The 12,532-nt window shown below is 40.0% G+C and overlaps 1 protein-coding gene across 1 annotated transcript in view; it reads left to right on the forward strand.

The window, feature by feature from the left end:
* GPRIN3 (GPRIN family member 3) overlaps positions 1-11,671 on the forward strand; it is a 74,278-nt gene extending 62,607 nt beyond the window's left edge. Inside the window, exon 2 of the mRNA XM_061164398.1 lies at positions 809-11,671. Coding sequence (XP_061020381.1) covers positions 924-3,257 — 2,334 coding nt within the window. The 5' untranslated portion in view covers positions 809-923 and the 3' untranslated portion in view covers positions 3,258-11,671. The remainder of the gene's footprint in view (positions 1-808) is intronic.
* Positions 11,672-12,532: the final 861 nt, after the last annotated feature.

Below are 12,532 nucleotides of genomic sequence, written 5' to 3' on the forward strand. Positions count from 1 at the left end.
TTTGCCTGTCCTCTGGGTTGAAAACACTTTTTTAAACCTATTGTATCTGTTTGTGTCATCTTTTGCCATGCAAAAGTTTTGTCATTTTTTTTTAGTCATCTGGCTGATGTTTTCTCTCATAATTCTGGGTGTATTTTCTGCCTTGCCAAAGAAACCTACCTACCTTGCTCCTAGATATATTTATGAGCCTATATTTTCTTAACAGAATTTTTAATTTAAATATTTATATTTTAACCTTTAATCTCTCTAAGTCTATCTAAGATTTATTTTTGGAATTGGTATAAGAGAGAGTTTTCTTTCCTTTCAGATGACTAAAGAGTTTGCCAGCCCCTTATATTATCCATTCTTTTGTCACCAAACTGAAATGCTCTTTTGTCATATATTAAATCCTCATTTTATATCTGGATCTATTTCAAGATAATCTAGTCTACATATCTGTTTAGATTTATTTCTTGTTTTAATACTTACTCATTTGATTACAGTTGCTTTATAGGATTTTCTGATATCTGGTAAATCGGATTACACAAATGACTTGAAGTAGTTATCAAGTGCATATGTAAGTATTAATGTGTTAAAAGCCTATTTTCTAGACAGCAATGGGATGAAGCAGAAACTAACATCAAGATAATACTTGTATAATTAAAATAATTTTTCCATCATCTTTCTTCCAAAGATCTGTATTTATATCAACAGTTATGGAAAGAAAAGCTTTCATGTGCTTATGAGATCCTATACAAGTGACAAATTGGTATAGCTTCAACCCTCAGATACTGTACTGTATTAATGGTACTGTTTCCTTGATTCACAGATTGGTCCTTCAGAGGAATCACCCCTGATTGCATCTTCACTTTGAACTTCGGCTGCTCCCCTATAGGAGTGCTGTCCAGGTGCGAGCTCCAAGGTTTTTCCCGGAGAGAGATTCCATGGGGACTGTACCTGACCCTCTGAGATCAGCCAAAACATCCCTGATTGCAGCTTCCGGAGAAGAGGAGGACCGGGGAGAGGTGCAGGCTGCCTCGCCCCAGCCTCGACCAGAAGTCCTCTGTGAGAACACCAATGGCCTTTCCAGCACTCCTGCAGAGCCAGACCGCAGCCCCAGGACAGCTGCCAAGGCCCTGATGCAGGCCGGTGAGCATGTGCCCACGCAGCCAGCCATGTCCTCTCCTGACACTGTCGGTGAGGTGGGGAAGGCATCTCCCACACTCAACTCTCCTGGCAGTACTCAGCTGTCAGCGGGCAGAGAGCCCACAGCACCAGCCCCGTGTTCTGCGGCAGGCAAGGATCTGATGTGTGCAACGTTTGCAGTGCCAGCCAATCAGCACATCCACCCGGTTGTCCCAGGCAACCAGCCCAACGCCAGCCCCCCATCAGGGCCTGAAGATACCCTGGTGAAGTCACAGAGAACTGCAGATGGAGGGCAACCTGAGAAGTCAAGCTGTCCGGTGGGGGTCATCTGTGGCAAAGATCAAGTGTCCTGTGATTTTCCTTCTCAAGAGACAGTGCAGGGAATGGTGCAAACTGGAGATGCAGCAGCCAGGGCGTTCAGTCCTCCTTCCGCTACTGTAGGTGGACCCGGAGCAGAAAGGCAGCAAGCTGTCTGCACTTCCCAGACAAGGTCCTGTGGCTCTCCAACAGGAGAAGATGGATGTTCGGGGAACAAACTGCCCTCTGCCGCCACCTCAGACACCCAGGCCATGACTTCGGTGATTCCTGAACCATCCCCCCTCCCTAGCAACGGATCGATGTTTCCTCCAGATCCAGAGAAGGTGCCGCTGGCAGCACAGCCTCAAGTGTCAAGGTTTAAAGAAGCAAGTACGATGACCAGCCAAGCTGAAAATGAGATCAAGGAAACCCCACCCAGGGCTCGGCAAGATGCCGAGGTGCAGGCAGTGGCGAGTGTCGAGAGCAGATCGGCATCCACCAGCCCCAGCATCCTCACTGCATTCTTAAAGGAAAGCCCTGCTCCAGAGCGCTTTGAACAAGAGCAGCTGCGTGTCATCTGCCACGGCAGCGCGAGCCACGCGCTGGAGCTGTCTGAGAACGCCCTCGGCCCCCGGGAGGCGGGTCAGTGCCGTGACCTCATGCCAGCGGTGCACATCCAGACAGCTGCGGCTGTTTCTGCAGCTTTCCGAGGAGAAAGTCAATCAGGGAGCCTACCGGCGGAGGTCCTTAAAACCTCAGCCGTCAGCGTGGCTTCCAGTGATGCTCAGGAGATGTGTAAAGAAGACGGGAAATCAGCGGGAATGACCGTAGCGGGGCCAGAGCTTACCTTCAGACAGCTTTCGGGTACTGGTTCTACCTCCCTGAAAGCTAGCCCCAGTGACCAGACTTCTCTTAGTGCAGGACGTCAAGTTGAAACAGGTCACGGATTAGGGAAGTGTGAAACGAAGCCATCTGAGTTTGCAGTGGCAACCACCGGTGGCCACAAGCCAGACCCCGACTGCCAACTCTCCGACTCCAGTGGCCCTGCCAGCAGAGCCGACCAGTCCAGGAGCTTGGAGCTCACGAATCAAGGGGATGCAAGAGAGAAGAAGCTTGCGTCTCCTCAGATAATGAAAGAACAAGAATCTCCTGGCATCGATATCCTGGAGGTGAGGGCAAGAGCAGAGGCCAAAAGCCTACTGCTCAATCCTAAATCTCAAGAAAGTGGAGGCGTGGCATCAGGTGCCAGCCCTACACCCTCCCCAGTTAGAAGGAGCCAGGAGGGCACCGGGGAAGAAAACAGACAGACCAAGACGGCCGCCAGCCTAAGCCTGCCGTCAGATGCCATCGGGGACTCTAGTCCTGGCTCTGGCAAAAGGACCCCTTCTCGCTCCGTCAAAGCCAGCCCCCGCCGGGCCAGCCGGGTCAGCGAGTTCCTCAAGGAGCAGAAGTTAAACGTGACGGCTGCTGCCGCCCAGGTGGGACTCACGCCGGGCGAGAAGAAGAAGCAGCTGAGTGCCGACTCCAAGCTGCAGCTGAAACAGTCCAAGCGCGTCCGGGACGTGGTGTGGGACGAGCAGGGCATGACCTGGGAGGTGTACGGCGCTTCCCTGGACCCCGAGTCCCTGGGCATTGCCATACAGAACCATTTACAGAGACAGATCAGGGAACACGAGAAATTAATCAAAGCTCAGAGCCGCAGGTCCATCTCCTCGGATACTTCTTCTAATAAAAAGCTCAAAGGCAGGCAGCACAGCGTTTTCCAGTCCATGCTGCAGAACTTGCGACGCCCCAACTGCTGCATTCGTCCTGCTCCTTCTTCTGTGTTAGACTGAAAAGGAACGTGTCCGGAAGCCCTTGGATACTGCTACAGGCTTCAGAGGCGTCCATCTGTCTATGTCAGAGCTTGCTTGATTTTTTTCTGAGGGACCAGGAAGAGAAAGCATTAACTCACGGAAATTGCTACTAAGAATCGCGGGGTCCTTTGCTGGGGCTCCATAAATAAAAAATAACGTTTCAATTTGAAAGGAAGTGAAGAAGTAAGCTTCACTGAAGGTTTACAACCTTAATTAAGAGGAAATAACACTCACTGTTTTTTTTTAATATGATGTTTTTAGAATAACATGCTCATTACACATGTGTCATTTTATATTACTGCCTCAATTTATCACACTATGGTATTTCCATTAAAACCCCTCTTTATATTAAAAGTAGCAAAGACACTGTTAGCAAAAACAGTTATACTTTGTAGTCCATTGCAATAAGAATGCTGATACCATACAAAATTTAAGTAGGTGATGAGAAATATCATGGAAAAAAAGGGAAACAAATTTGACTCATTCCTCGGCTAGAGGATATAAATGAAAGTACTTACATGCATAAAATGCCAAATATGAAATAATATTTGTAAACATCTGCATATAACCCTTTTTATAAACCTTGTTATACCTGTTAATAAATGTTAAGTTATATTAGGAAAAAAGTTAGCAAACCATTTGAATACTGCCCACATAAAACATGAATTTATGTATGTACATTTTCCTGCACTAAGGGCAAGGGTCACCTCTGTGATTATGCTTAGATTAAATTCATATTTCCTTGCCCAAGAGGAAATACATGTGACTGAATTCTTGAAGAGAATTATCATATTATTGATAATACTGAATTTTATGTCGTTCAGCTGTCTCTAATAACATTCTGCTGAGAATGTTAAGGTTCTGGTAAGGAATTATAAATAGCCAATTACCAAACACTCCTTTTTTGTGTGTTGAAAAAAGGAAAGTCTCCTGAGTAACAAAAACAACAGGTTTAATTGTGGCTCCTGTAAACAGGATGCAGTTTGTATTTTTGTTTTGATTTGGTTCAGTAGCTTCTAATAGAAAATGTAGTCAAATAGAAATGAGCTCCCTTGCTGCTTTTATATGCAGACTAATATCATCTAATTGCTTAAAACTAATCTGTGGTAAAAAGGTAACCTCTTCAAGCCTATTAATTTTAAGAGAAATACCATCATATCTCATCCTTCCAACCCTTTAAAAGAAGCTGCCTTTATTAAAACATCATTCATTTGAACTTTGGGTGGGCTTAGTCCTTGAGAATATAGGCACCTGTTTGAACTGAGCCCTCACCTGTCTCCATTATGGAAGTGTGTCCTTGGGGCCCATGAGTGTTTTGCAGGGCACTGGCTGGGGTGACCAGCAGTAGCTTGAGTGGGGCTAGTGGGGAAGAGAGGAGTGAGCCCTGGAGATTGTTGGTTTCCACGTTGCATTTAGAGAATGAATCACTGTTCATGATGAAGGGGCGTTGGCTGTTTTCTCTAAACTCGCTGCCTTGATGAGCCAGGAAAGAATTGTCCAGCTGTGTACTATCTCTCCAGAGGTTCATAAATGCCATTTGTGTAGTAAATGCAAAGTTTCTATTTTTTTTTTTTTAATTTGGATTCTCTTTTGCAGATTCTGAACATATTGCGGGAGGATATCATACCTAAACTTTAACACCACAAGCTACATCAGACATAAATTAGTCAATAGTCATTGATTTCTTTCAAAGTAATTGGACTGTCTATAAAGCCTGCATAAGTAGACCACAGAGCCATTCTCAGAGTCAGAGCCAGAGAATGGCAATTACAGTTGTTAGAATTGAAACTTCCAATGAATTTTTCAATAAAGCACGTTTGTTTCTTACCAGTTGACCTCTACTAAGAAGGCTATCTAACTAGAAATTACCATCAAATTAGCAGCCAAAATTATTATTAATGAATTGAGTCTAAAATTCTCTCTTTGAGCCTTAAATACCCATTGGCTGTAGTGTTCACGTCACTTCTGTAGGAGATGCCTTTGCCGGAGTTTAACCTCCCTCCTGTCTCGCTCACTGGCTGTCTCCCTCCACATGCTGTGTACACACAGAGAACACACTCTGTACACAGTGGCACCTGTCAACAATACCCACTCCAGATGGGTGGGCCCAGGTCACCCTCTGCTCAGAACTGGCTAGAACAGGCTGTCCCTGCATTAAAATGGGAGAAAAGGAAGAATTTAGCATCTGGTAATAATATTAGTTTTCATGAGATTGGAGTAACCACGTGATTTATGAATAGTGAAAGGAAGCAGAGGCCAAAGAGAGTTGTAGACATTGTTGTCGTCACACATTAGAAGCAAATTAATAAAATTCAATAAATTGAAACTTGATGTGTGCTAGAGTCACTTTGGTTTTTCTGGGGACTGAAACTAACCTTTACTTCTTAATGTTTAATTTTTCACTTTCAATCTCTACCACACTCTAAAGATTGTCACAAAATGTTACAAAAGCTTTCTTCTCACTTACTGAATCTTATAGAAGGAAAAGTCCTGAAAAAATGGTCACAGAAATAGCTCATCAAATAGATAAATAAGACAGGAGCCTATTCAAAACAGTGGTGTTTCTGCATTAGGATCACCCAAAGACTCTCAGGATAAAACTTTGTTTTGAAAATGCTCCTTCACTTGGATCTATGACACATACACATTCAGGACATCATCTGTGATTCCTTAGGTTCATTCAACAAATGAAGTTGGCAGAACAATTTTCATGGCAGACTATTTGAACTTGCTCTGCTATTCGTTACCTGCATGACACGCACAGTGTTGAAAGCTGTTTTTGTCCTTATTTCTTTTAGTTATCTTTTGGTCCTTTTTAAATGTATTTTAGTTGTTGAAATAAATAAATAAATTAAGTAAATCAGTATAAGATATTTTTAAAACCAGCAGCAAAAAAGAGGTGACTTAGGCCATCCAAATATTTAACATGTGAAGATGTGTACCCAGTGAAAATTTTTAATTTAAATTCTGATTTTTCTATTTTATGACTACAAGAAAAATGTGACCACTTCAACTGTCATGTATCTATTTATCTTCAGCAATTTTTCTAATTATGTCTTTCTGGATTATTACCCTTGATGCCACAGACCAACTACTTTACATACACTGAAATCCTAATTAAGCTTTGTGTTTTGGATCAGTGGAACACATTAAACATTTTGTTAGGTCACAGTGGACCAGAAACTGTTTTGTTTGCATCCAAAATGAAATATTTATAAAAAATATTACTGTGTTTTCCTACCTTGACAAGTCAGCTATATTGAATATAATTTGATTTTTGATGATCTTTAATCTTTAGAATGGTCTAATATTTATTATTTTGGATATCAGTGTTCTCCATCTTATAGGTTAAATATCATAACTGGAATAAATTGGACTGAATATGCATGTGTACCATATACCCTAGAGGTTGAATTTTGGAACCAAATTCTTAATAAGAGCTTGTCATCTTAAGAAAGCAGAAGAGGAAAATTGCTTTGGGTTGCATCTAAGAGTATTAAGGTTTCTATTGTTCTAGCTTATTCTGATAGTCTTCCTCTCATCTCTGGGAGTTCCTATCATTTGGGAAATATCTGTATATACCACATGAAGACTAGAATATGATGTGACTTTAAGATTTGTTTACAGAGGACCTATATGAGTAGGCTGTTAATGTAAATTGTTTGGCCTCTGTTGTATCCTCTTTGTTACTGTTTTGCTTCCAAAATGTGAGAAACTGTCTTTTCTTCCTCCTACATATTGTGCAAGTGTTTAACAATTTGTCCATTTCTAGTACCACATACTTTACCACAGCCCTTGTCTACTTTTTAAGAATCAATATAAAGGAGAACAATACATTAGGATAAGGTTTGCATATATATATGTGTGTGTTCTTACTGAATATCACAAATATCACTTGTAGCCTTGTGTAGGCCTCTACGTGTCTGATTTACTAATCATCTACAATGCTGCCATGGAGATGACGCTGTTTACTCTCTCCAGCTTTGTCCTAAGCGGTATTTGAGAAACGGAGCCTGTGAACTTCCCTCTGTGATAATAATGCAGTGAACTCAGCAGTATCTTGGATAAATAAACTGACCATCTTGTCTCTAACGCTGTTCTGTCTACACAGTGAACCAGAAGTCTTGCCCTCCTCTGCCTCAGTGCTTGCTATTTTATATTCCCATCTGAGCATTTTGTTTTCTGTTAGCAACATTCTTGGTTCCATATGTGGCCCTTTGGGTTGAATCTCCAAAGATGGGTCAGCTGCTGCCACCTGGCAAATAACAGGTGACATGCCAAATCTCCTGTCCAACTTTGTAACTTTATCTTTCTTAATGAAATTCTGCAGCCAGCTGAGTAGTTATAAATGTCATTGTGCAGACACATGGGTTGAAGGATATCTACAAAATTTTAGACATTTTTTTGCAAAAGGGGAAACAATTAGTCTTGTAAAGACTGAAACAGATTTCCATGAACTTTACCCTACTGTTGGAAAAAATGAATTCTCCTTGGCTACAGAAATAAACTTGATTTGCAATGACCAAGGACATGAATGAAGATGGATTGAAGTGGAAAAATTCTGTCTCACAAATCAGTGACATCTACCAGAGTTCATTACTGCTACTTTTAACTGTGAACATTCACCAGCTAAACTACTCACTTGCCACAACCAAATAACCTCTCTCAAAGTAAATCCAGTACATTGGTATATATGTGTAGATAGAAACAAATAAAACAAAAACCCTGAAAAATTACTGTTGGCTGTTAGGTGAATCAAGGTGATAATCAAAAGGACACTTAAATAACTGCAAGCCTTGGTGAAATGACTGTGAAGGCCAGAATGGTGCAACAAAGTTGTTATTCCCAAGTCTGGTGTGTTTTTCTAAGACCCAGATATCTCAGCTACTCATCCTGAGAATAAAGACTGTTGATAATGAAATTAAAGTCAAGCAATAATGTGCCAAAAAGAGGCAGTTATACCACCAAGTGCATCTATTATGGGCACACCATTATATAATCACGGTTTGCTCCATGAAGACTGACCATAACCCACGGGATAAAATAAGCAAAGGTATTATTTCTGCTTTCTTGCTGGAAAAACTTATGTAGGAGCTCCATAAAGAGGTACAGCACTAGTGAACATTAGATCTTATGGTTAACAGCTCTGTTTTAATATAGTCAAGACCAAAGGAATCACCAAGAGTCTTGCTAGCTTAAAATTCAAGACAGCTTCAACCAGAAACGTGATTGAAATGGAAGGTTCAATGTATAGTAATTACTCTCCCTGGACACTAGCCTTTAAGAAAGCAATTCAGTTAACTCTGCCTGGAGGATTACCAGATTTAGCTATGAAAAAATGGGTTCTAAAATAAGGAATAGCTAAAATGTGAATACTCATATCAAAAGTGGCCTGAAATAATGCCTTACAGAATTGATGTTGTATCTACGTACAACATTTAGCATTTCTAAATACTGATTCTTCACCAAGTATTCTTTTGGGTTCATGCTCGAAATCAACTGGCTGGAATAAAGATCACATATTTTACACTTTAGAAAAAGGTACTGATGATCAACCAGCATGGTGATAATTGTGATGACAAATACCTAATGATTTAAGTGTGTTAAAGACAATTGAGTGGGGAAGAAACACTAACTTCTTTCTCGATCTTTTAAGATATGGGAGGCCATCTGCTTATTTTGGAGTGAAAAGGATAGCTTGCTTTTTGACCTTGCTGCTAGCATTACTCTTTGTCCCTTTAAAAATTAAATTATTTTTAAGCAAAACTTTTGAGAAGTTAAGCATTTTTTATGGTTCATATTGTTTTTGTGTAATGTATGGAGCAAACCATGAAATGAGCAGAAGGGGCTTACCCATTTAGACTTCTTAGCATTTATTTAACCACATCTTTGAGTCAGTTACTTTGTAAAATGTTTTCCATCATTTCTGATGTTGGTAACTTGGGAGATTACAGTATTATTCTCACACTCCCCATTCCCTAGAGGGTTGGAGAGACTAAGTCTTGTTTTTAAGGGCATCTGGAAATACCTTTCCCAGGTATTTGAGGAAGGTCATCAGGGCCTGAAAACCCAAGAAGGAAATATACTAACAATTACTAAACTTCTAAATGTATTTATCTCTGCTGTACTAACATGTAAACACTATATTGTGCATTACCCTGTAGCTGGTTGTGGTACATCAGTACATTTTGTAAGTATGTACAGTCTGTGAGCAGTTGGTTTTCTATCTTTATGTGTAGGAAAAAAAAAAAAAAAACATTCTGCATCCCATTTTAAGGCCAAGTTCTGTCATCAGGTAGGCACGTGGCCGAAAGTGAATAAAACCAACAAAAGTGTGCGTGTGTGTTAAGTGACAGAATTTGTCCTTTTGCTTTTGAAGGTCAGAAAGGGCTGTTGTTTTCTTCTTTTAATCATCTCCCAGAGTAGATAACATAATTGTCACAAAGGCTGAATGCAGTCATCAGTACATTGGCCTGTTACCAAATATGCCAGGGCTAATTCCCCATGCCATTAGTCACAGGTAAGGTCAGTTCTTTGACCACTGGGTTGATTTACATTCCTCACACATCTTCTCTGTGTTGTGTGATTAGGATGTACATACTATGGGTGTGATTGTGTACATACCTTGTATGAATTATCTAAATTCTCAAAGCAGTGGAAAGCAGGAAGAAGAAACAGTTGTTCAAAAGCCTCAAAAGGGCTAATCAATGTGTATTTTCATTTTCTACACATAAAAATGTATACATAACTGTAAATAGCTTACCCACATATATATGCACACATAAATGCATTTTATTCATACTGGTACATTTAAATCAATCACAAATTAAAATAACTAATTGAAAACTGCATCTTTTCATGACTGGTTTCACACGGATTGATATCAGATTAGACACTCCCCAGTTAAAGGTGTTACTCCCTCGTAGCACATTTGGTGCTTAGGAAAGTCCAGCCCCACTGAGTCACGAAAATCTAGGTGATATTTTACTGAGACACAGACAGGTACTTGAGCGGCTTCAAAGATTTAGTGCTGTTCTTTAAGTACCTAATTTTATATCTGGAAATGACAAACACTGGGGAAAGCCAATTATGCTTCATAGACTCGATTTGTGCGTTTAGTGGCATGTTTATTTGCACAGGCTCATAAAAGCTCTACCTTGTAGAGCTGTATCCCTAGGTTTCAAAAGAGTCTATAATCACTCGAGGTGAAACATGATTGCAGGCATTCTTCTCTTGAGATTGGCAAAACAATGTTTAGCAACACCAAAGAAAAGTCAAAGTACAGATTTTATTTTTAAAAGTTACAAATGATACTGGTAGAATAACAGGATGTTAGCAATTGGGATTTCCTTAAAACGGACTCAAATAAATGACTGTTATTGACAATAGGTGACACTGTGTGGACTAGATAACGAGATTAGAGTCATTAGCCAGCAAATGTCAATACTGGACAACAGTAGTCAATTTATCACAATTCCAGCCAGTGAATCGATGTTGTTTTAGTTTCTCTCATTTCTTCGAAAAGGAAGTACTTTGTTAGACATCGAAAAGTCTGATCTGGTCCTTAAAACCTAATATGATTTGATCCTGATATTTTGACAAGAATAATTATGTTGACTGGATATTAGGTTGAAGTTATGAAAAGAAATACCAGAATTGCCATCAACAGAAAACTGTGTGGCAAAGTACAAATATAACCATTTCTGAATAGAAAGTCAATAATCGCATTTAATAGGTACTCATATTTTAAAGATTGAATTGCCATCTTTATATCTTAGATTAAAAAAGGTTAAACACCATAAAAACACTATAATTACAACTATACCTAGCTGTGTTTTTAACTACTAAAAATGGATATTATAAAAGCATACATGAAATTTTGATGTCAATATTTACTGTTGCTTAGAAATAAATTTAAATTTATGTAATTATTTTGGAAGTCATGTATTAATTTAAGTGCCAACCAGGAAAATTATAGATGTCAATATAAGAATTATTTATGTGTGTGCTCACGGGGGAAAGACCAAAAGTGTAGTATGATGTTAAATCACTGAAGAAACAGTAATAAAGTGAAATTCCATTTATGAATCTAAAGTTATGTCTTTTCATGATACCTATAGACAAAGGTCATTAAATTGCTTATTTAAGAAAGTCCCCATCCTCTGTAAACTGACTTATCAATGAAATGTCATTACCTAGGAAAAAAGATGGAATGTTATGATTTACATGAGGATAGATCAAGATTTTGAAATTACCTACACATCCACCCTCATTTTGGATTTGAGTTTTGAATGGATGAATGAATGAAATTCAACTGATGACTTAGTTTTATCCTAAAAAAAATGTCAAATATGATTTTGTTGCTTTTTTTCACTTTCTGTAATAAACGTAATATAGACTAAGAGATACAGTCTTTGTTTTTTGTTATTATTGCTTCTGCCATTGCTGGCAAAGTAGTTCCTTAGCCCTAGGATGTTTAGAATCAACTGATTTTCAGTGTGACACACTTCTGCAGTGAAGCTGAAAGTATTTACACTGAAAGTATCAATTCCTTTAATTAAAATAGAATTTCCATGCCTGCAGCTCATCCGAGACAGTGGTTTTTCCTGCTCTGCCTGGCACAGTGGTATGTGTATATGTCCCCATGTGGCTGTCCATGTATGAACTTTTGCTCAGTGAGAGGTGATAAGAGGTTGATGTTCACGGAAATATAGGAGGAGGTAGGGGGCAGGGTACATCTACTCTTATGGAAGCATAGAAACCTATATTCAAGCTTATATTGTCTCATGCCTCTGCCCATGGCCACCCAGGTGTGTTGTTGTGGGGTTTCAGCTTTTCTGCCCACTCCTTGGTAAATAAATCAGCATCCTGCAGTTTACGTTCCCAGAAGGAGACAGAAAACCCAGCCACGGCCTTAAATCCAGTTTAACCATTAATAAAACTAACACTATAGTTAGATCCCTTTTTGTCTCCTTGAATCTGCGTTCAATTCATTGAAGAACTGGTGAGTTGGATAGGTATAACATTTATGAACTCCAAAGCTCAGATGGGAAAGAACCTGCCTGCAATGTGGGAGACCCAGGTTTGATCCCTGGGTTAGGAAGATTCCCTGGAGAAGGGAATGGCAACCACTCCAGTATTCTTGCCTGGAGAATCCCATGGACAGAGGAGCCTGGCAGGCCACAGTCTGTGGAGTCACAAAGTGTCAGACATGACTAGCACTTTCACTTTATTTCAATCTCAAGAAATGATTT

Source organism: Dama dama, chromosome 17 (genome assembly GCF_033118175.1).
Source record: "Dama dama isolate Ldn47 chromosome 17, ASM3311817v1, whole genome shotgun sequence".
NCBI lineage: Eukaryota > Metazoa > Chordata > Mammalia > Artiodactyla > Cervidae > Dama > Dama dama.